The following is a 26237-nucleotide window of genomic DNA, read 5'->3' as shown; positions in this document are numbered from 1 at the left end:
ATAATTGTCCAGTTAATTCTGAATATAGGTTATGGTCTTGTTTCTTTTAACGATTTGATTTTACTTTTTGGTTATGGTATCAAAATCCAAAATTGTAAAACGGCCAATCCGCAGGACTGTGTGAATTAAAAATACATAATTTTCAAACTAAAAAAAAATACAAATTAGGTAACTTTAAAGTAGTTACTCGTATTTCTTTATAATACGAACTATTTGGAATTAATGAATGAACACTTCTTCGATATCCTAGTTTCCTATAGTTACAGGTGGGTTTAATCGTCCAAATTATCTTTAGCTTGTTATCATAATATATATAGGTCCTGTAGTACGACTTCATAATTAGTTTGGCGTGTTGGGAAACGACTATCAAAGCAAAACTAATAGGACAGCTTTAAAATGTTAATGAAAAAGTTATTTAGTCGTCCAGTCGAGGTTGAAGTATGATGGTGTAAAGTAACATTTATCAGACCATAATATTGATCTATTCAATTTATCTAGTTCAAGTTGAAGCATTTTAAAAACATGATCAAACCTATTTCGTGGCTCGTAATCCATGGTAAAATTGGCTGAAGAACCAAATATTTAATAAACAGGTGTTATGTATGAGATCGTATGTCGTATGTGTCTTAAATAAAAATATCACGACCTGAAATGTTTTTATTTCATCTCACACCATGAAAAGCGTCTTTCCAAATGTAAATTTTATAAACTCGAGTGTCAAATAGCATGTATTTCGGTACTTACATTACAAAGACGCAGAACAGAAGGGCCCCCTGACAAGCCATGTTGGCACGGTTTCACAAAAGTATCACCATAACAGTGTATCACTATTTCAATGGCACGTCAAAAAAACACTGAGTCATACGCCGATTTAGCGCTTTATAGTTGATTGAACTTTGGTAAATTGTAAAGTTTTTATGAACTGTCAATATTTGAATAGGCAAAACTATTGTTATGAAAAACCTTTAATGAAGTACTTCTAGGTGCACACAAAAAATGTCTGATTTGGTCGGATGATAACGTGAATTGAGTGTTATTAGAATTTGGATCACGACACTGTAAGGAAAAACTTTATAAGAATCAAGTTATTCTTATATTTTTTAGACTTAAAAGTTTCTTGTTGCGTTTCAATTGTTCTGGTTTCCCATTAGGAAATATATTTCTATTTGTCTTCATCTTCGTGCGATGTCATCCTTGCTCCGTTTCTGTGCTCAATATTCATTCGGGAACGATCTGCAAGGAAAGGAAACGGGGAGAATTATTCATAGATTCCATGTAGATTTGAAAACGTTAGTGCTATTTTTATTACTTTGTTAGTAAACAAGGGATGTAGCGACGATTATCGTAATGAAATATTTTTACCTAAGTCCATAAATGTGTAACTTGTAAGAAAGCGTGTTGATAAATTAAACGCTCTAAATACTTAAATATATTTTCACCACACCAGCTCGGAAAGGCTTACTTTGCACTTCAAAAACGGATAGCAAAGTTACACTTTGCTGTCAGTTATAATTAATTCACATGTGAGGCAAAGTAATGAAATGCAAATTTTGAGTTGTAATCTTATGTTTGCGGGTAGAATTGAATTTTAAATGATGATTTTGGATGATAAATATTTAATAACATTCATTTGAATTTGATTTTGTTTGATATTTTACATTTAATATTTGCTTCGGGTTGGTGTGGTGAAAAATGTTGTGTTTCACTCGGGGGCAAATTTTGTTTAACCCTCGTGCTTTGAACCCCTCGCAACGCTCAAGATTCCATTTTTCGAACCACTCGCTACGCTCGTGGTTCAAATTTGGAATCTTTCGCTTGCTCGGGTATCAATATTAGCACGAGCGGTTAAACAACAACTTTGCCCCCTTTGTAAAACAAATAACTATTTTTACGCCCCATACAACCATTTCCAGTCGCCGTTACGACGCGGTGTTGACACATCTTGTGTCGACACCATCTGTTTCGGTCACAATTCCAGTCGCAGAGTCGTCGCCGTGTCGACACAGTTACCAGAAATGGGGAAGGGTCGACACATGACACAAAGTGACATAAAGTGTGGTCGCCGTGTGCACACATTGTTTCGGGTTTGCGACTACTTTATGCCAAAATCATTCGTTCATTCGTTCATTTTGTTCCTGTCAAATGGAAACTGTCAGATGGAAAAATACTTAAATAAAAATAAGTGACATTAATACGCCATCTCTTAAACGGATTACAAGACGTAATTATATATTGTTTGCATTTATATTACAATATGACTTAAATTATTATGGGGAATTAAACTGCTCGAGTGATTTGATAAACTAAGTGTAATATAATCAACGCGCCACCACATTGTTTTAGTTTAGCCGGAAATGAAATTGTTTACTTCTCAGTGCCTGTGTTCATAACTATATTATTTGAAGCATTTTTAGTACTTCGATGCGTATACTATACTTAAATAACAGAAATAACGCTTTACATACTACGAAACTTGTTAATTATGATGTATAAATATGGTTCAAGGCTGAGAAATATTGCAGTCACAAATGTTTCGACTTTGTGTCGACTCTGTGTTGACACATGACACGCGCTGTCAAAAGTAATAACAAAGTTACTGGTATGTTACTGGATTTGCAAAATGGCTCCTTGTGTTGATTTGTTTTCAGATATTCTCAAAGTGTAAAAATGCCGTGGTCAGAGATGGGCATTAATCGATTAACTGTTTATTCGACTAATTAATGGAATAAAAAAAGTTAATTCTTTAGAAAATGCCCCGATTTAGAAAATGATGACCATTTTGAAATCCAAAATGGCGGCCATGCACTATGTCATAAAAGTCGTCATGGGTGTCGTTTTATAGGTTTTAGGGGGCGCAGATTTCGAAAATGATAACCATTTTGGATTCCAAGATGGCGGCCATGCACTATGTCATAAAAGTCGTCATGGATGTCGTTTTATAGGTTTTAGGGGGCCCCGATTTAGAAAATGATGACCATTTTGAAATCCAAAATGGCGGCCATGCACTATGTCATAAAAGTCGTCATGGGTGTCGTTTTATAGGTTTTGGGGGGCGCAGATTTAGAAAATGATAACCATTTTGTATTCCAAAATGGCGGCCATGCACTATGTCATAAAAGTCGTCATGTATGTCGTTTTATAGGTTTTAGGGGGCCCCGCTTTCGAAAATGATGACCATTTTGAAATCCAAAATGGCGGCCATGCACTATGTCATAAAAGTCGTCATGGGTGTCGTTTTATAGGTTTTGGGGGGCGCAGATTTAGAAAATGATAACCATTTTGTATTCCAAAATGGCGGCCATGCACTATGTCATAAAAGTCGTCATGTATGTCGTTTTATAGGTTTTAGGGGGCCCCGCTTTCGAAAATGATGACCATTTTGGAATCCAAAATGGCGGCCATGCACTGTCATAAAAGTCGTCATGGGTGTCGTTTTATAGGTTTTGGGGGGCGCAGATTTCGAAAATGATGACTATTTTGGATTCCACTTTTATGACAAAATACGTAGCCGCCATCTTGGATTATAAAATGATCATCGTTTTCGAATTCTGCACTCCCTAAAACCTATAAATCGACATCCGTGACGACGCAAGTTATCTTTATTTTCAGATCTAACAAATTGCTACAGAATACAAAGGACAAAAAAGAAGCGAGGAGGTAATGAAACATGCAAAAATACAGATGATTCCTCGACGCAATTGGGTGATTCTTAAATTGTGTCCAGATTTTTTTTGTCATAAAAGTTTATATTTTTCACATATTACTAAATCTATGGCAAAAGTTATAATATTGCAATGGATTCCATCGCATGTAGGTATAAGTGGCAATGAGACAGCTGATGCATTAGCAAAACAGGCATGCAGCGATGGCATTGAATTTCACTTGAAACATTATATGGGGGCAATAATGACTGTTTACATTTAGTCAAATTAAAGTGTCGCGAATTGTGGAAGGAATATTTCGACGAGAGATCTAGGGACAAAGGTATTTGGTATAAGACAATACAGCCACAACCCTTTAATTCTCCTTGGATTGATAATAGTGTGTTGTGTAGGCAGGATCTAGTTTTATTATTGAGATTGCGCTCTGGACACATTCCATTGAATAAGTTCGCCTACCTCATGCGTAAAGTGAATTCGGAATTATGTCTGAGGTTGTTGAAAAGGTACTAAATATTGTTAAGTGCGGTCTGAGGGACAGAAATGTGTGATGTAATTAAACTAGATGTAGCTTTTTACTTTCTTTTAACTTTGTTAATTAAGTCTGTTTTTTATGGGGTGACATATTCGTTCAATCGAAAAAGCCCCTTAATAAAGGAAAAAAAAAAAAGTTCCGTGACATTTCGACCTTGTAATTTTTTAAGTAAATGTTTTTGTTTATCTATGAGGATCTCACTAGAATAGTATAATCAAGGTATGTTTATATTTGATGAATGAAATAGTAACGCAAAAAAAAAATATATTTGTGTCTTATATTCCTGCCGAAGACTTTTATTTTACCTTTTCCTTCTACACAAGTTTGGCCAAGTAATAAGAATTTAGGGCACTCAATTTTATTTTCACTTCTACAACAGTAAAGCTACGAGGCCATGTTTTGGTATCGTTTTCGTATAAATTCGCAGTACCAAATTTAGTTAAGGTATCACATTGACACTATTCCGAAGTAAAAACATATAAACTTATTAAAATACTTTCTTTTAAACTCCTCTTCACGCTTAAACTGCTGAACAGTTTTAATTTAAATTTGGTACACATATATTTTGAGTCCCGAGACAGGATATAATAAGTTATCTCAAAAATCACCCTTTAAAGGTGTGAAATGAGGTGTAGGGGGGAATTCAGAATTGACTTCTTGAAGTTAATACTGTTTAAGTTTAGGTTTGAAGTCATGTTTTTTCATCATTTTTAACTAAATCAAAGATGTAGACCATCCCAAATTTCATATAAATCGGTTCAGCGGTTATTGATTTCCCGTACAAATTTCCACGCCACTTTTCACACCTTCAAAAGATGATTTTGGTTATAAGATCTATCCTATGTCCTGTTCCGGGACGCAAACTATTTCTATACCAAATTTCAACGAAATCGGTTCAGCGGTTAAGCGTCAAGAAGAGTTTCAAAAAAACCGGCCAAGTGCGAGTCGGACTCGCGTATTAAGGGTTCCGTACATTAAGTCCGACTCGCGCTTGACTGCACATTTCTAATAGGTTTTCCTGTCATCTATAGGTAAAGAACTATTTTGTGTATTCAGACGGACATACATACAGACGCACGAGTGATCCTATAAGGGTTCCGTTTTTTCCTTTTGAGGTACGGAACCCTAAAAAGATTTATTTTTATTTTGTGGAATGGTGTCAATGTGATATCTTAAATGGATTCAGCACCCCAGATTTATACGAAAACGATACCAAACACGGCCTAGCACCTTCACTGATATAGATATATCAAGATAAAATTGAGAGCCCTAAATAAACTTTCAAGAGCGGATATCTCAAAAACTATTCAACATATCGAAAAAATTGACGGAATAAACTTGTAACAAATTAAATTACCTTTCATTTTGTATAAGTGGCCATGTCGCTGAGATGCATAGTTTCCGAGATATAATCGAAAAACGGGAAAATGGGACCTTCAAAGCCCCCTCTCTCCCCCCCGCTCAAGGGCTACGGCCGGGGACTTTTGATATGTTCACCTCCTAACTTGTCAAACCGAGTTACGGAGTCAAAAATTGTGTTCCGAGCATTTCCCTCTACAACTTTTGGAGCATTCGTTGCCTGACCTAAGTAGCTTATTGAATTTCTTTAAAAACTTTTCTGTAAAAGGTTGACGGGTGTTGGGTGTTTATATGGTTTCGGTCGATTATTATCATTTGCATTGCCCATGATGACTTACTAGAATTACGAGCACACGAGACACTAATAGTAGTTTGACAAACCTTGGTTTTCAAGAGGTATTTTATATTGACATTTGCTGTCACAAATTTGCTGTCAGATTTAGTCGCAAACCGCACGCAAAGTGCACACAAATGTGTCGACACCTTGTTACGGAAAAGTGTAGACACGGCGACGACACTTTGTTTCGAAACAATTCTAGACACATTGTGTGGACTCTGTTACGACACATCTGACATTTAGTTACCACTTTGTGATTCTGCGACTGGAATGGTTATATGGGGCCCTACTCTTTTACTAGGCTCATAGACATCCTGATAACGTACAATTTGCATAGGAATTTCCTGATAGAACGATAGTAGTACGATATCGATAAGGAAATCGACGTTTGGAGCTGATTGCGATACATTTGAGTAGTCCTAGTCCTAGTTATCTTGCGTATCTGGATTGGAGACTGTCTATCGAATCTTGCTTTTTACCGTTCATCTTCTTGACACTACACTCAAATTATACAAATGAAGTATAGGTACACAGGCATTTTCTTATAGGTATTTATACTATTTACCTTCAGTATTTACAAACAAGTCACTCAGAGGCCTTAATTAATGGTCGGCTTAATTATATAATATTGGAATATTTATCTAAAACGCCTAGCAACGGAAAAACACGCTCTTTGCTGAATTTAATTTTAAATAAGTCTCCTAGCCCCCTTTTCATCAGTTTTTTTTTATCTCAACCAATCTACATGGGTTTATAGTCGACATACCGCTTGCGAATTTTCTTTGTGGAGACCGCAGCCCTAGTAAATGGGCCCTAAGCTCTGGCGGCCGGCTTGACAGACGTTACGTCAATCTAAGAAGATATGAAATCATAACAGAAAAATGTTTACAAGGAATATGTATTCCAAAAAAACATTATATGTGGCCATGATAATGCTACAACTACAATAATTTCACATAAAAGTGTAAAATAAGTGCATGTGTGCAAGTGACTAAAGTTCCTGTCCGCAGAATTCAACTTATACTTAGTGATTGTTTATGCATGTTTTTATATTAATTTTAGTTTCTATTATACTCATAAGTTTTTATTTTCTTTGTGATAAGTTTTCTATGTCGCTACAACCAAGTGCAAATAATGCCGTCCCCACCACGTCATCCCTGGAATCCACTGAAACACAATGCCCACTCTGTCCTGAAGTCCGCTTTTTCAAAGGGCAACGTGGTCTCAATATTCACATCGGTCGTGTCCACGGTAACCCAACTCCCAGAAACACGCCGCCCGTTAATTCTAGTGTAGTCTCTGACCCTACAAGCTCACCTCTTAATAATTATCCGCCAATTTTAGAAACTTTAAGCAAACTCAAACAATCAATTCCAGTCATTAAAAGAATCCCACGAGGCGCCCGAATTTCAGTTGCCCAGAAACTTGCAGATGATTTGAGAGCCACGGTGAATCAGAATTCGAAGGAAAGCTGGGAAAATCTACTTACCTTCCCCTACAGAGTTCTCTACGCCAAACAAGCTGCGCAAAGAGGTGTTTCCCTAACGTCTCGGATCAAGCAAAACTGTTCCAATCCCCATGATGTCTCCGAGTTGTCAAGATCCGCCTTTAAGCACAATTATTCACTTGCGCGAAACGTAGAAAATAAAATAGGGGAAGGTAACATTAAAGGAGCTGCTCACCTTCTATTCTCTAGCGACGCTATAGCCCCTGATACATCTGATACCTTGAATGCCCTACTAAGTAAGCACCCTAATCCGGATGACAATCTCTTGCTACCAGATCCTCCCGGCCCAACAGATCCGTGCCTTCAGGTAACATCCGATGAGGTTTTTAGGTCTATTTGCGCCTTCCCAAACGGTTCAGCTGGGGGTCTAGACGGTCTAACTCCACAGCACCTTAAAGACCTGCTTGGCCACTCCTGCGGTGAAGCAGGTGATACCCTTCTTAAAGATTTAACCGTTTTAGTGAACTTCATGCTACAGGGTAAGGTTAACACGGAAGTTACCAACATCTTGTACGGAGCCAACTTATGTGCGTTGATTAAAAAGGACGGCGGGATCAGGCCTATTGCAGTTGGCACCACCTATCGCCGTTTAGCAGCCAAATCATGCTGCAAGGCGGTTTCAGATAAATTGAGTACTTACTTTCAACCGGTTCAATTAGGCTTCGGTTCCAGGTGCGGGTGCGAGGCAGCGGTACACGCACTACGTTCTTTTGTTACCAAGAAAGAAGGCGAGGTTGTATTGAAAGTTGACGTACGAAACGCATTCAACTCTGTCGACCGAGGCGCTTTACTTACCCAAGTCAAAGAAAAGACCCCTGAGTTGTATAATTTTGTGTGGCAATGCTACGGCACAAACTCTAAATTACTTTTTAAAAATAACCTTTTATATTCATCAGTGGGCTGTCAGCAAGGCGACCCTTTGGGCCCTGCACTTTTCAGCCTTGCCATACACCCTATCCTGGAAAGCCTAAATTCTAAATTTAATGCTTGGTACCTCGACGATGGTACCCTGGGAGGCACCGTCGACGAGGTATTTGAAGATATGCGAATTCTCATAGAAAAGTTTTCTGAAATTGGCCTGTGTTTAAATTTTTCAAAGTGCGAAGTATTTTTTTCCGACCGATGCATGCATAAAGATGCAGCGCTTTCAAAATTCAACACCTTAGCTCCTGGCATCAAAGTTTTGGATGAAAGTTCACTTTACCTCCTAGGTTCACCGATCCTGGACGAAGCCTTCCCGAATTACATTAATAATCAGCTTCAAAATTTTAAAAACTATTCGGACCGTTTGCTCACAATTAACCCTCATATGGCCTACACAATAATTAAATTTTGTTTGTTTGTCCCCAAATTTACCTATGTCCTGCGTTGTAGTCATTTTTGGAAATATCCCAACCTTTTGGAAATACTAGACCAAGAAATAAAATTTACAGTATCGTCCATTTTTAACATTACTTTTGACAACTCTCAGTGGTCCCAAGCCTCCCTGCCCATTAGGCACGGTGGTATTGGGATACGACAAACTTATGCTGTTGCTCTTCCGGCTTTTCTTTCTTCAGCGCATAACATTGAAAAACTGTTCCGAAAAATCCTTAAAACTGACCCCCTAATAAATTTGGACGTCCCTTTCCTGCCGGAGGCCATCGACAGCTGGAAAGCGGCCTGCCCTAACACGGACTTGCCCATTACTCGCCAATCGCAACACCAATGGGACGAGCCGCTCTGTCTGCTGGTACGGGATAATCTGTACGAAACGTCTACCAGCACCACAGAGCGCGCTCGTCTCCTTGCTGCGACGAGATGGGAATCCGGCGCATGGTTGCAGGCCCTGCCATCAAAGAACCTAGGCACACTTCTCTCTACGAACACCTTCAGGATTTCTTTGTGTTTGCGCTTGGGGGTGGCTTGTGTGGCTCCTCATCTGTGCCAGTGCGGTGCAAACGTGACGCGTTTTGGTTTCCACGGCCTATCCTGTGCGAGGAGTGTCGGCCGTCTCTCACGACACGCGAGCCTAAATGACATCCTCCGCCGAGCTCTTGTCACTGCTGGGGTGCCGGCGGTTCTGGAACCGTCTGGTTTGGCCCGCGATGATGGGAAAAGACCGGACGGCATGACCCTCGTTCCCTGGAAGATTGGACGGCCTTTAGTTTGGGATGCAACATGCGTGGACACCCTTGCGCCGTCCCATCTTTCAGGAACATCAAACAGAGCTGGTGCGGCCGCCAACGCGGCTGAACACCTCAAGCGGCGCAAATATGCAGCCATTGATTCTGGCTGCATGTTTGAGCCGTTTGGGGTGGAAACCCTTGGGCCGTGGGGACCTGGCGCCCACGGCATATTCTCCGAGCTGGCGAAGCGCCTCGTGGAGGCGACGGGTGACAAGAGGGCTGGCTCCTACCTTGCGCAACGCATTGGTATTGCCGTCCAGCGCGGCAATGCCGCCAGCCTTCTTGGCACCCTGCCCACAGGCACAGAGCTGGAGCCAGTTTTTTATTTATAATTTTAGTTTATGTTTGTAGTTAGTTGTAGCTTTATGTAGTTTTTAATTTTATTTTATATTGATTGATTTATTTTATCCTAAAATTATAATACCTACTCTTTTATAAAAAAAAAAAAAAAAAAATAACATTAGCATTTAGCGATAAGACCGCCTGTTATTACCTCTATTGTCTTTGTTTATGTTATTGTACATTTATTGTAAACTACGTGTATGTGAGGTGTGCAATAAAGAGTATTGTATTGTATTACAAATTTCTGACATATAAAACTTATATGTAAGAAACTTGTAATGTTGCTTAATATATTTTGCGATATAATGGCAAATGTATATTCTGACTAGAATTTTATTTGTTTATTTAATCTTTGGTGCACACAAAATGAAAAGTGTAAATGAGGAATGTTAACCACCACAATACCTCAATAGGTATATGTATATATGTGCAAGAAAAAGGCCCATATGTATATTATTATGTAGTAGTAAGAGTCTTCGGACTAAGTTCTAATGCTCTAATTCATTTCTACATACTTCTGTCGTTTATTTCATTTCGGTTTAATAATTATCATCTTAGGTATAAAATTAAATAAGGGTTTCAAAAGCCCGAAAACTATAAAGAAAAGTCTAGTCCCCAATAAAAGTGGCTTCACTTTAAACGACTGGCTGAATAGGAACGTGCGCACGGCGCGGCTAAAAATAAAAAAAAAACTCAAGAACTGCCAATGATCGATCAAATCCTGACATGAAACAAATAACAGTTTATAAATCGTGCATGGATGTAACTGGCCAGTTATGTCAGCGCGCTGGTGATCTTTATCGGATCTTGTAGATAGGTTACGATAAACTACCAACGATTTTGGGCCCTTTGACTGATGGTGGCGCTAATGTTCCAAAGAAACGAAACGGGCTGTTCAAAGAGATAGAAAAGATCAAAGAATGGCATCAGTAATTTTTCGCGATGATTTTTCCAGTGCATTGGCGTACCTATGCGACAGCAAAAAAGTCGTTTTGAATTATGGTGTTTTCCATACTTAAAGTTAACTTGTTTTACAGTATGTACCTATACCTATGTATTTTGACTTTATTCAAGCACAATAAAATTATTATTTCATATGCCAATTAATAAAAAAGCTACTAGAACATAGTCCATAGCTTCATAGAACTATTTGGAGCTTATAATTACATTTAATGGAAACCAGCGTATCCTAGTTTAAATGGTTGGCGGCCGGAAGTCTTCGTTGCCGTGGTCTAGCGGAAACATTAAACCAAAGCGTGACTACAGCATTCCATTTTATTATAATTATTACTGCTTTTTTACCTTAAAAAGAGTTTTCTCAACTGAGTGTAAGTCATTTCTTGTAACAGGCAGATACGAGTAGCAACACATAGCGAATTGGCGATAAAAAATATGTTTTTATTATTAAAATTGTTAATGTTCAAATTGCGACTTACATCATTTGAATATTAAAAGATAAGGTCTCATACATTGACAAAATTTTCTATATACTCGTATGCACTAGAATACTTATAGGAACAAACACCTAAGCTCACGTAAGGTATTTTTTTAATAATAGACATGTTTAGCGTCATCCTACCATATATCCATAATTTTCATATTCAATAACCCTCCTTTTGCGTTGCCGTAGTCGGGTAAAAATATCACACACACCCTAATACCATTGCTATGTACATAATTACCTATATGAAATGTTCCGTAACACTTATAAAAAAAAATAAAAAAACAAGCCTAACTACACCTATAGTATAAACAACATTATTTGCGGTATTTGACGTCTGTCACTCACAACAGCAATACTACGTAAAATGTCTTGCACATCGAAATCACAAAGGAAAACAACTGCACTGCGAACGATTACGTTCTACGTCTTTTTTTTTTAATTTTAGGGTTGGCCGGACACTACCGTTATGAATCGGTAGTCGTCTAAGTAAATCGATATGAATTTTTCATTTTTCTTTTAATAAAAATAAGGAAAAGGTGGATAATTAACTGTAAATATGGATATATTTATCGTCACTTAACAGACAACAAATTTGACACAGAAATAACATAAATAAACTTTAAAATAGATCCCCAGTTAGTTTCAATTTTAACAATGTGTGCGACCTACTCGGTCGGTGTATTAAATGCATTTAGCTTGCGGGAAAACCATATAATTCTAGCTTTATTTAAATCTCAAATAAAAATTCATTATACGTCACAATTCGATACCTCAGTCTACGTGCCATCCAATCGTAATCGCTTGCTGTGACAATCGATTTGCGTTAGTTACATCTCTATATACGTCAGTCATAATGTGTCAAATACCGCAAATAATGTTGTTTATACTATAAGCGTTTTTGTTTCCATAGAATTCGTGTCGATCGAAGGGTTAACAGTAAAAAAGCCCATTTAAGTCTGCACCCAAAAAACAACCGTAATTATACCATGTCAGTGAACAGTAGCTATTTAATAGGCGTCCGATTGCCTCATAAATGCCAAAAAAAAAAACAACAATTCATTACTTTGCTTATATAAAAACTAACAATCGATTCTATTGTTCATTAAAACGTGATTTTATAGTCACTGTTATTGTATCAATTGATTTATAAATACTGCAATAATTATCGCTTTGAAACATTATAATATGTATATTTAGATCACGTTTTGATATTTAGTCGAAGGACACTCACTCTAATAATACATATGTCAATTTATGATGTTAATTAAAATTTCACGGAGTTTTACAAAGATCATAATTAAATTTTGTTTGATACCTTTGCATCAATTATACTACTCTTTTCTTTGCACCATGTTACATGTTTTTGTTAAGCTACTTCTATGGTTTACGGTTAAAATGCCTTTTAGCAGTTTTATATTGTGCAAGTATTATGGCACACCTTGACCTGTCCCAGAAGAAATTATTTAGCGGGATGATATTTTGGATAGTGTTTTTTTAATTTGTTTAACCACTTAAAAATCGCAGCGATCATTTGTAGTATAATCATGGAAGTTACAAACCACAACCTAGGTCTAGTTCCATGCTTTTTAAAACGTTACTCCGTATGTCGGATAGGTGGTCTGCGTCAGCTGACAGGGTACAGACGATCCGATCCGACAGCTGACACGACAACTTGATGGCGGTGGGATATTCCTGGATTAGACCGCTTTCGTAAACTGCGATATTGACGCCATTTTCAACGGAAAGCGGTAAGGGTTAAATAGTTTAAACAGAAAAATTGTGGTGTATGTAAACTATTTTGTCAAATGTGATTTTAAGATTCTTCTTTTAGAACTATTATGATTACTTATCCTAGTTCTAATTAGGTTCTGAGTAGGGCACATGTATCTGATGTATCTTAATAGCACCCACAATCTAGGTGTAGGATTTAAAATAAAATATGACATCATGAATTCATAATTGAATTATGTAATGGACTTAGGTTTTAATTAATTACATATTATTTGGAAATTACTTGTAAGTACTTTCTAGTATATTAGACTATTCAATTATTTACATTTATATATCAAACCTTATCTGAAAATTCACTGTTGTTCTGATGAACTAATTATAATTATGATAATTAATACGCATCTGCATACATTGTAATTAATTAATAAACTCCAAATAATGAATGGAATCTGATTAACATGACAAAACAATTTATGGTCAGAAGTAATTATGATAATCCATTGCAGAAATGAATCCAAATACGATTTTTTAATATTTTTATGACATATCTCCATATTTAACTCGTATAACGTTTTCGGCCCTACCTACTGCCTGTTTAGCGATGAAAATGAAAATGACAGTCATTCGAACTCCCACGCATTGTATGATGAAGAACATAAAGTTTATGTTTTATTAGGCACCGAAACTTTGACATCATTTGAATTTAGTTAGTGAAATGTTCGATTTCACTTTGATAAAGTATATCTTTTAATAACAGTCAAGAAAACTCGACCGAAACACGCAATTATTTGATAATTAACTTTTCAAATGAGGCGTTTTTGAAAGAAGATAAGAATATGTGGCCATAATTATACACAAAACCATGGAAAAAGTTTTGCGCAATAAATAGTGTTCTTAATTAAAACCATTTCATTAAACAATGGTGCAACTAGAAACAAATGCATAAACCTATTAACACTATACAAACTGTTAGTAATTTAATATATCAAGCAATTATAATAGAGATATTGCTCGCATTGATAATTCAAATACAGAAGATGCCATGGAAGATATCTGATCCAATTTATTTACATGCATTTAACTAGTACTAACTCGACCTCAAGGCGAGATAACAAATCAACTTTACTGACGTTTCAATTTGTATATTGACACGTTTTTAATCTTCCCACATTGTTTATGTGTTCGGAAGCACTTGAGTATTTGTCTTAATAAATTTCTCTCATAGTTTTGAACACCCTAACTTCGTTCACTGTATCAATCATAAATCTTCACTTGTTTTTTACTTCGACTGTATCAGTGACGTATCATTTATTACACATATCGAATTAGTTTGAATTAGGAGATTATGTAATTGAATTTTGAGGTTCTGTTTTGTTTTATTTTTTCGTTGCAATGCTTTCGGGTGTTTTCTTTTGAGGGGTCAAGGTCGTATGATTATGAATAATTGTATGAATTCTGTTTCTTTTTAATTAAAATTAACTATTATTTTCTCGAATCTGTGTCACTTTATTACTTAGCGTACCTGGAAAGACTCATCGACATTGTTATTAGGAAGATGTGTTTCAGTGTATATTTTAAAACAATTGTCATTTTTAACGTATTTCTTTAAATACTACTTATTTAAACAAATGGTTGGTTATTAATTTATACAATTAATTATGCATGTAGGCATGTTAGTCTGTAAGGTATTTGTAATGGGGTCTTGGTCCCTGAATCAAAATTTAAATGAATAAATAACTATAATGTGTAAGCAGCAAGTAGCAGTCAGGTAACAACTATGCACATTTTGATTTAGTTATTGTACGCGTTGTGTCATAATTGAGACATAACTTATGCAAACCAAATTTTATTCATCGTGCAAAAGCCCTATTACTGGCCACTTTAGCAAGAATTGACGGTTTGAGTGCCACATTACGAGTCACACAAGTGATGAAGCCTAGAATTGCCTTCACACAATAGCACATAAGTGCACAATGGCACATATGTAATAACTCATTACCTTGTAGGTAAGGGCTGCACGATATAATGTTAGCAAGTTTGTGCTAGTTGCCAATTTCAGATGACAATGAGGTTTAAGTTGACTTCAGACTACCCGACATTCGTTCTCGTCCTATGATGAAATCATTCTAAACTCTTAGATTTTTTTAGGTTAGACATAGGATAGCGTTGTAACTAATTTTTTGATAAACTCGCAAAAACTCCGATGGCGCTGCAGTAAATTAAAACCAACCGTTTCTGGACAAACGCTCAATTAAAGTCTGACAACCGTCTAAGTGATGAAGATGGAAATAAAAAAAAATGGAGTCAGAGGAAGAATTGGAGAAGTAGTTAATTTAGTTTAGCGGTTGAATTGGACTTATTATAGGGTAGCCCTGACATCTTTAGTTAATAATATTAATCATCACGTATAGTTATAGTTTAATCAGAAATTGATCAATAAGTACCTACCTACTCAAAAATTTTACCATGACCGAAATTAGAAAGAAATGGTGTCAACTCGTCTATTGTCAAGTGTTCTAAACGGTGAAATACGTTTGCTTCAGGGCACCAACTGGGTAAATAGTAAATACACCTACTAAATTAATGTAGTACTTATTTAATCATGTCAAAATGAAAGGCCGATTTTGTGTAACTGACTCGACAGGACTTTTTAAATATGTACCAGGAATATATATTTTATATTCCTGGCGGGTAGGAGGCTAGCGAGCAGACGTATTGCCCGATGGCAAGCTATTACCGACGCCCATGGACACCCGTAACCCGTAACACTAGAGGGGTTGTAAGTGCGTTGTTGGTCTTTTAAGATGAGAGTAGGCCCTTAAGCTTATGTAGGGCCATTACATTAGGTTCAAAATGTACCGCTTCTAATTTCGAATAACTGCTCTTCGCCTCACAACATAACGAAATAAGCATATACAGGGTGGCTAAAAAATAACTGCATTCCCGTTGCCAGGGAGGTTTTGGGATTATACTAGCAACTTTTAATATGGAATCAACCCCGAAATAGCAAAAAAATTTGGCTGTTTCGTACATTTTGGCTAGTCCATTTTCTATGGGAGGGTAAATTTTATTTTCGAGATTTCGGGGTTGGTCCCATAGTAAAACTTGCTCGGCATAATTCCAAAAACTCCCTGGCAATGTAATTATTTTTTAGCCACCGTGTAAACAACGTGTTCGCTTGTACGTGCGATTCACACCAATCTGTGTAAAGGTAAAAGGTCGTATCTTTACAGAATGCTATCGCTTATATCTATTTTAATATTAATGTGTAGTGAGTCAGGCGGGTATCAGTGACCGATTACGGCAGATCGATAACCTTATCGTGTTTTCATGATACATTAAAATTGATTATGCGAAGTGTGATTTGTGAAAATGTGTCATATTTTAGCTATTGTTGTAACCGAAGCATCGATGCGACAATGCGCTCGTAAACAGTAACTTTAACATGGGGTTAAAGGTTCAAAAGGGAAAGTGAAAAGCATATTACAATGCATTTATGAATGTCAATAACTACCACCGATTCTAAACATACACCACATCCCCAAGAAGATACTCGTACCGGCACAAGAAACTACGCAGGTCGCGTTTTCTCAAAAAAATATAACTACCTAGGTACTTCAGTTTGTTGTTATAGAATGAGTGATCAATATTTATTGTGACAATAATATTTACAACAGGAAAAAAAATAACCAAAGAAATACGAATAAATATAAATAAATCTGACGGATTATAACGAAATACCTGCATAAAATATTTGAAATTTCTTTCGTATCTTCGAGTACCTATTGCGAAGTTCGAAATCATGAGTCCCAAAGGGTATTAAAACCGTCTCATTATTAAAATTCAACTATTAAAAAGAACATTCTAAAAATACGTAGGTAATTTGGTACTCAGTAAACAAATAAACAGGCTACAATTTGTTCCGATTTGATCAAAAAAGAATGAAACATATCACCATGTGTCAAGGTCCATATTCGTACATCCGTCCCCAACCACGACGTTTCATTCACAGTCTGTCGTAATCATAGCGGCGTGCTAAAGACAATATTACTAACTGATAACGTAATAATTAGGTTATCATGGTAACCCAAGAGTGTAAATAGATCGCTTGGAATAAGCAATGCAAGCTTGTCTAGCGTGATGTTTACGAATTTACAATTTTTATTTTTAAGAGCACGAACCGCCGACGCCGTACGCTCTCATTAATCTCATCATAAACGACATTTTGAAATACATAACATGAAATTTGACATGTACGAGTACATTCAAGTAACATACATACTCTATAATTGAACATAACTTTTGTATGTAAAACTTCTACTCTGCGATTTTTAGGGTTCCGTACCCAAAGGGTAAAAACTACGGGACCCTATTACTAAGACTCCGCTGTCCGTCTATCCATCTGTCCGTCCGTCCGTCTGTCACCAGGCCTCATGAACCGTAATAGGCAGTTGACATTTTCTCAGATGATGTACCTATTTCTGTTGCCGCTATAACAAAAAATACTAAAAACAAAACAAAACAAATATTTAAGTGCCTCCCATACAACAAATGTAATTTTTTTGCCGTTTTTTGCGTAATGGTGCGGAACCCTTCGTGCGCGAGTCCGACGAAGAATTTAAAAATCTAAAGGACTACCCAATCAAAATGAAAAAAAAAATCAACATTAAACCAGAAGTGTCAACAAAATGTAGGAATAATAAATATGCATCTGTAACAAAAACCGCTCCCGAACCAATCAAGCACCTTTATTGAGACTTCGCCTTCGTTATAGTAGATTTTTTCTTAATTGCTGTAGTTACTAGTTGGCTACTATCCAATTACTGTCAGCCACTCTGTAGGGCGTTTATAAAAATATTTCTTACAAACCAATGAACACTTTACAGTATTGAGTTTAAAGTTCAAAATTTTCTGAAAGTATACATTTCTTGTCTAAAATAAAAGTAACTGGTGACCACACATGAAGAAACAATACCAAAAGTAGCTTGGCAAATGTAAATTTGAATATAAATGAAGAAAACGTTAATTATATGTATAGTTACATGTTAGTGCTTTGTTAATGCATTTTTAGTGACCTAGGTTTCTAAGAGTCCTTTGTTCAGTCTAGCATTTTATGCATATATGCGCTGTTAGAAAGTTTTCAAAAGATGAATTTTATGTAAGAAACGAAAATATTATAACAATACAAATCGAAGTCATATAACATATCTAACAAAAAAAACCATCATTCCCAAATGCGACGTTTCATCGCTATAAATAAATAAACAAATAAATATTATAAGAAAACTTTACACATATCGAACTAGTCCCACAGTAACAACTATGTATATAATAGTGTCTACAAAGCAACAACGTATTATTATATAAATCCATTGGTCTACCAAATAATTGTAACACCCCATTGGAGCCAGTACACGTCTTGCTGTACAAACACGATGGAAGTTTTTCTTAGTTCTTTCCTTTACCCTAAACTTTAACGTCTTTTACTAGGTTTTATTTACCTACTAGTTTTTCCACGATCTATGAAACATTATATCGCAGGGAAAAACTTGAAAACGCTTAAAAACGCTTAAATTGTATACTTATAAAAAGGCGCTAATTATTTATTAATTGATAATTCATGTAACTAGTTAGCATTAAAATGGTGGGTCTTCTTCTTTGTCGTCCCACTCTTGTCAGAGTGGTCGCGGTCGTCTTATAAGGGCCGGTGGCAAGCTTCACAATCCGTCGCCATTCTTCCCGTACTGTAGATCTTCTTGTATATTTCTGGAGTGGTCCATATGGTGGTATGGTGGTTATATGTATGTATAATAATAGGATCAAATACAAATACTTTATTAATCACGCCAAGTTACAGTCAAAAATATTTCTGATTACGCTACCTACCGACACCATCCCGCATTAAGAATGACTCAGGCTAGACAGGTCCGTGTCCGGGCCGGAGCTTCCGGCGCTTACTTTTCTATGGCATGACAGGCGATCACGTGATGCTTTCCATAGAAAACGATGCGCCGGAAGCTCCGGCCCGGACACGGCCCGGTCTAACGTGAGTCATCCTTTAGTCCTGTCATCGCTAAACCTGAGTGCTAATAAAAAAGAGAAACTATGATGCTGCCAACCTCACACCGTATTTAGACAGGGCTGGAGAGTTTCAATTAAATCGGCGTAGTGTGTAGGAATCTTAACAACTAATTGGCCTTTCTCTATATTATCAACGTTGCAGGATAGTCCGTTTTTCTGCTCAGTGTATATGCCGCTTTAAAAGGTGTTTGCTAAATAAACTAAAGAAAAAGTTGTGAAAAGTATAGGTAGATTATTCTTTTTTCGGAATTTAGAGGTAGTTACCAGTTCCACTTATTGTTTTTATTGTCATATATGATTAGTAACTATGACATGTTAACCCCTTTAACGCCAAGAACAATTACCTTTCAAGGTGTCGTTAGTTTCCGACCTATAACCTCATTGAGAAGCAATCATGTTTGATATATTTGATAGTTTGTACCTATAAATAATGCAGGCGGGTTAATTACGGTTTTGTGTACTTCTTATGCCAAAAAATTCAAAATATTTTCAATTTACCTGCATATTAAACTATTTTGATTTAACATGTTACTAATGTGGTAAATTTTAGGTATAACGATTATGAAAGTCGGGCCCACGTAAAAAGGGGTATGTTGGTTATCGCATACGCGTATTTTATCACACATGCATACCGTAACGTGCAGAATTACGCACGCTAATAAAAGTGCAGTTTTCAACGCACTATCACCAACGGCCTACATGCACGCCCAATGGAAAAGTCACACGATTCTGGCCCGTTAAAACATCCGATAATAGAGCTTATCGGGACGCGCAGGACACTTTGCCGTCCTGGGCCAGAAAGGCACATGTTGCCGTGAAAATGGGATGGAGATGATGCTTTATGAAACTAATGAGAGTTTTATGGCGATGTGTGTCCAACGTTTGCGTCACGAAGCTGTAAAACTTAATTATTTGGTAACTTCATCTCACTAAACTAACATTGGCGTATGGTGTCCCATAGGTAGGTACTAATATACTCATGGACAAATTTATAGGAACGAACGCAAACACAAATTACAGTACGGTAATTTCAAAAGTAGTAAGTTTTTTGCGTTTCTCTAAATTTGTCCATGAGTGTATAATGCATGAGCTCTATTTTCTCTGAAAATTACTGTTATTTACGATTTATTTAACTAGTAGTTCGCCCCGAACTGAGAACTCGCGGTTAACCAAAAATTATATAGCGATTGACTTTGTTGCACCTACTTAGGTACTCGTATAGTGCGACATATAATAACACAAAATAAACGAGGGCGCCACTTTCTACGTAACTGTCACATTTTTGACGTAAAATGCTTACACATGGCAACAATTTAGTATGGACATTTTTGAGTTCCATTTTATTTAATTTCTACTATTTTATGTCGCTCTATAGGCGGCAATGGATCAAAGACCGCGTGGATTTATTGCAAGGTCTGTGGAACCCTTAACTGATAGATTTAAGCAAAGACTAGTATGTATAATATAGTTTGCCAAGCAGATCTTGTCAGTAGAAAAAATGTAGGCGCGAAGGGATATGGTCTCATAGAAAATTTGAGTTTCGCGTCTTTTTCTACTGCAAGATTTGCTTTTTTGCATTAATTTTGAAGCGCCATTTACAAGTTTAGCGTTAAGTAATATAGATGGCGCTATTTTTTCGAATAAAGGGCTTTGTATACGGCTGTCCCTCCCCTGGATTTAAGTCACCACCATAGAGATTAAAATAAACTGTATCTGTGCTAAGCCGAAATATTTCCTGTCAAATGTCATTATGTTTATTCTATTTTATTTTTATCTTGCTAATTATTTCAAAATGATAAATTTAAAAACGATATTATAAAAGTGTAAGTCGAGTACTTTCATTTGATACTAAACTCGACCATGTTTCTTGCAAAAAAATGACCAGAATAGCAAGACCTCTCACAAACAGCTTTTGGGCCTTCTAAGCTCTTCTAGCTCAATAACCTCTTGATCGGGCCTGCTCATAATTTAATGACTAAAATATAATGCCCTCAACTACACGTTTACCCAATTTCATTCAAACTATCTTCTGACAGTTCAGCTTAAAAACATCGAAATGCCGGGATGTGCCGCTAGCCAGCCGCGTGTTCAAAGTCGAATGTAAGAACTTCGCTTCGCTTCGCTCGCTCGTTCGATTATGTAGTTCCTACGCACAAATTGGTTAAATTATGAATAAGTTTAATTTTTGTGTTGAACTCTGGAAAAACCTAATAACCCAGATCACAATTATCCTTTTCATGGAAATCGTACAACAGTCATTTTTAACCCATTTAGGTATTTAACTTTTGCATATTGGTCAATAATACGTTAAAATTGACTTAAAAGTCACTATTTACATGGGGTCATTAAACTATATTGTAGTAAAAAATATCTATAGATTTTTATTAATTATAGTACATCAGTCTACACATAGATATATCTAGGTATAGATTGTTATTGTACAATGGGGTTGGCAACTGTTAAAGGTTTGCCCCTTTTTCTATGAGATTCGGCTTAAAGTTGGCATCCAGGGCATACAATTCCATTAAAAAAAACAAAAACTTGACACAATTCTAGGGATTGACAGGGCAAGCTATACTGGCGCCATCTGCTAAATACTTCGACCGGTCAACCCCATTGGTAGTAGTTATTAGTATTTTAGAAAATTTCATACCTACCTAACTGTGTATAACAATATTTGCGTCGCTTATAAAAACTCAGTAGGCATTACCTATTTATTTACTGAATTGCGTCTCTATATTAGAATTTAGGCGTGGGCTTAAACGACGCGACGCGAGGTCCATTATTGAATAAAAAAAGTTACAAAAACTTTAATCCCCTGTTTTACACAAATGGAATCATCCATCACTATGCAAAACTTCTTATTAATTACCTTGTTAGTATCAAAGGTTATTCACCGCTACCGTGTTAATGGTTTGGTTACATAAAAAAAATCATTGTTTACAACTTAACACTTGGCAACACTTTAAAATGTGCGTAATGGTAAACGTATTTGTTACTGTACTGAACTTATAATAGGTTAATGAAACTGGGTTGAGAATTAATTGTTTTAAAACGCTTTTCAATACAAGGACGGGCACGATTCTTGAGTTCGCTATTCAAAATAACGGATTAGTTTTCAATAGTTTCTATTTCTGTATGATAATTAGAACGATTGTGATAAGTATTAATGTTTTGGACATAAGGTCAGTATTTATATATGATGTGTACTGCCCTATAAGTAATTGTTAGTTAGCTACTTACTTTTATTAATCATTTTAAATAATATCATAGGTATTGTTGTTTTTTTTATAATACGTATGCGTGTAAAAAAACTGGGCACCACTAGTCTGTCAAGCCATTTCCGTCAGTGGAAAAAGGCGGCAAATTGAAAAAAATTTGGCGCGAAGGGTAATCGACGTAATCGTCCCATAGAAAATTTTAATTTCGCGGCTTTTTCTACTGACAAAGTTGTATGACCGGCTATAACTATTAAATTTCACGTGTTTCGGTCATGTGATTACAGCTATTAAAACAATAATAAAAAACAAACCTCTTAAATATCTGTTCACTAAAAATCATTCACTACCATTAACACGTGTCATGAAACACTGGCTGTATAGTCTATGAATCGTAACTTTTTAAAAGTTCGCGATGTTTTCCCGCGCGCTCGCCGGGCGACTGACACGTCCTTGCATAGGCGCGTCGTACGGAATACTGTACAGAGTGTACGGAATACCGTACCTCTGCAGTAATGAAAACCTCTGAATGTAAACCTCGTGTTCAGTTAATAAGAGCTTTATTGGCGTGCTATATGTTAAATGATGTAGGTACCTACGAGGTAAATGTGAAATGATCTTGTTTATCACGTGTGAGTGTTTTTACACGTTTCGATTTTCTTTTACAGCGGGACATCGGTCGTAATCTAATATGATTCTCTTAAATTCATCTTCAGTGATTGATTATTCAAAGTGTAGATAGAAAACATGCCATATTATTAACTACTTTTGATGTAGGAAGTTTTTGACTAAGTTTTATTGTTAATTTTTCTTAATATTAATCAATGCAGAAACGCGAATATATTAGTTTCCGTGTCATTTAGGGGTTGTAAAAATAAAATATTTTAGTTTGACTAATTTGAATGTCAAACAAATCTCTCAGTTTTTTCCTTTATTTTGTAAATTAGGTACGGACGCATTTTATGTAATAATATCGGTGTACTTTCGTTTGGGCCAAATACCTTTCGCCAAATTTCACTTCCCAAGAAACTTATCGCAATAGTTTCATTTCCCAAAGGAACCTTTAGCAAAGTTACACTTCGCATACTTATAATTTATTTGGTCAAATTATCATTTGGCAAGATTTTACGTTGTCAAATGTTATTAGGACAAAAACTTATTTAGCAAACGTTTTGGTTGGACTCCAAGCAAAGGGGGGGGGGGGGGCTTAGATTTTTTTTGACAAAGTGGTGTCACTATGACACTATTTTTAAATGATTGTAATGTGTAGATCACGTCAAAATAAGCATCTTTTATTGAAAAATATTTTCTCAAAAATAAAAAATGGCCGAGTTAGACGCCTCTAAAGATTGATGTTTTAAAGGGAGCTGGGACTTGGAAAATTTTCATCGAGAGTGGTGTCATTATGACATATATTTTAAATGATTGTAACGTATAGAACACGTCAAAATAGGATACTTTTACTTGGAAAACTTTTTTCTAAAATTAAAAATGGCGGAGATAGAGCGTTTAACATAACACTCTTTAAAGGCAGGTCGGTGTAGGTACGACGACGAGCGAAGCGAGGAGGAGTGTTAGGTAGAACTGCGACCTTACAGTGCGCGAGCCGAGCGAGCGAAGCGAGCGTGCCGCGGCAGCGGCTGGCGAAGCGCCAGAACCGACTTTTTTATAATAAAGTCCCAGCTCCCTTTATGCAAGTAAGTTATGCTTAATGATATAATGATACATTTGACTAAATAATACTTGGTAAAATTAAACTTGTCCAAGTAATTATTTGCTAAACAATAACTTGCCAAAAAAAACTATTGCTAACTGAAAAATTGCGATAAGTTGTTTTGCCAAAGATTTTTTTGGGAAATGATAATTTGGGAAACATAGTTTGGAATGTGATAGTTTGGCCCATTCGTTAGTAAACCAATAATATCTTAGATTTAGATTTAGATTTAGATATTTATTCTCATAATATTAAATTACATTATAAATTATGCTAGAGTAATCTACATGAATTTATATTATGATCGTCATTCATATTTACATAATATTATTTAATAGATACAAATTAAAAAAATTCACAGATTTCGTGCCTCACACGACTATCGAGCACATTGGAAATGAATCTACGGAATTCGAAAAAATATTGTCGCTGAGCGACGAGAAAGTCTGGATAAGGAAAAAGTTACGAAATAAAACTACAACGTTGAATGATAATTATTTTATTCTTAGACTAACACAAGTATCCTGGACATAACGCATGTGAACAAACAAATTATTACACGGCAAATCCGTAGTCAACTCGAGAAGTGGTGATCGGCAGCGGCCAATTTGCTGCAAGATATGAAATTTTCTTGACAGCAGTTTGACGCGACGAGAGATGACCATAACAGCGTTTGTCTATGTTGCACCTCTCCCTCTCCCTCTCCCTCTCCCTCTCCCTCTCCCTCTCCCTCTCCCTCTCCCTCTCCCTCTCCCTCTCCCTCTCCCTCTCCCTCTCCCTCTCCCTCTCCCTCTCCCTCTCCCTCTCCCTCTCCCTCTCCCTCTCCCTCTCCCTCTCCCTCTCCCTCTCCCTCTCCCTCTCCCTCTCCCTCTCCCTCTCCCTCTCCCTCTCCCTCTCCCTCTCCCTCTCCCTCTCCCTCTCCCTCTCCCTCTCCCTCTCCCTCTCCCTCTCCCTCTCCCTCTCCCTCTCCCTCTCCCTCTCCCTCTCCCTCTCCCTCTCCCTCTCCCTCTCCCTCTCCCTCTCCCTCTCCCTCTCCCTCTCCCTCTCCCTCTCCCTCTCCCTCTCCCTCTCCCTCTCCCTCTCCCTCTCTCCTCTCCCTCTCCCTCTCCCTCTCCCTCTCCCTCTCCCTCTCCCTCTCCCTCTCCCTCTCCCTCTCCCTCTCCCTCTCCCTCTCCCTCTCCCTCTCCCTCTCCCTCTCCCTCTCCCTCTCCCTCTCCCTCTCCCTCTCCCTCTCCCTCTCCCTCTCCCTCTCCCTCTCCCTCTCCCTCTCCCTCTCCCTCTCCCTCTCCCTCTCCCTCTCCCTCTCCCTCTCCCTCTCCCTCTCCCTCTCCCTCTCCCCTCTCCCTCTCCCTCTCCCTCTCCCTCTCCCTCTCCCTCTCCCTCTCCCTCTCCCTCTCCCTCTCCCTCTCCCTCTCCCTCTCCCTCTCCCTCTCCCTCTCCCTCTCCCTCTCCCTCTCCCTCTCCCTCTCCCTCTCCCTCTCCCTCTCCCTCTCCCTCTATCTCTATTTCTATTTCCACCACCACAAGAATGCATAGATTGTCGAATAGTGCGTTATCTACGCCCGTCTCAAACAGGATAGATAGAGTTAGACCAAGAAAAATCTGCAGCGATTTTGAAAGCCCACGCAGTGCAAGTGTTATTCTGCCGTCATAATCCCGATAATTCACAACAAACACCGATAACGAACTCTGCGAAACATGAAGTCATAAATGTCCTGTGAAAAATGTCGTTCTGACTTTTTGACTATTTTAAGGTTAGGCTACAGGGCAAACCCTTAACCCGATCGTCTTTGTTTTAGGCTCAAATTGTAGCTGACTAAATTATCCAGAGCCGTTTTTCTCAAATTTTTGATATCATTCTTCGTTTCCAAATTATCGAGCACTAAAATTAAAAATCCGGAAAAAATTGAATTTTATTTTCACTATTTCGACCATAACTTTTTTTGTTTTTGACTTTCTCGAATAATTATTTTTGTACCTTACAGCTCTCGTGATTATGCGTCTTTTGAGCCTATGTTTTAATATCATATCTTCACAACTTTCCGAGATATAAGGGGATCGCTCTTTTTCGTGAAATCGGACCGTATACTGGAGCGAACGAAAAGACATTTCCAATGTCAAAATGTCTTACAATATGTATAT

The 26237-nt window shown here is 37.2% G+C and overlaps 1 protein-coding gene across 1 annotated transcript in view; it reads right to left on the bottom strand.

Annotated features, from left to right (window-relative positions):
* Positions 1–22865, bottom strand: part of LOC134798144 (thrombospondin type-1 domain-containing protein 4-like) — a 179119-nt gene extending 156254 nt beyond the window's left edge. The window contains exons 1-2 of the mRNA XM_063770481.1: positions 22696–22865; positions 745–1233 (exon numbers count right to left, since the gene is read on the bottom strand). Of these exons, the coding sequence (XP_063626551.1) occupies positions 745–785 (41 nt within the window). The 5' untranslated portion in view covers positions 786–1233; positions 22696–22865. The remainder of the gene's footprint in view (positions 1–744; positions 1234–22695) is intronic.
* Positions 22866–26237: the final 3372 nt, after the last annotated feature.

The sequence above is a fragment of the Cydia splendana genome, chromosome 16 (assembly GCF_910591565.1).
Source record: "Cydia splendana chromosome 16, ilCydSple1.2, whole genome shotgun sequence".
Taxonomy (NCBI): Eukaryota; Metazoa; Arthropoda; class Insecta; order Lepidoptera; family Tortricidae; genus Cydia; species Cydia splendana.
Note: the sequence above shows the minus strand (reverse complement) of the source record. Positions and strands in the feature narration are given on the sequence as shown.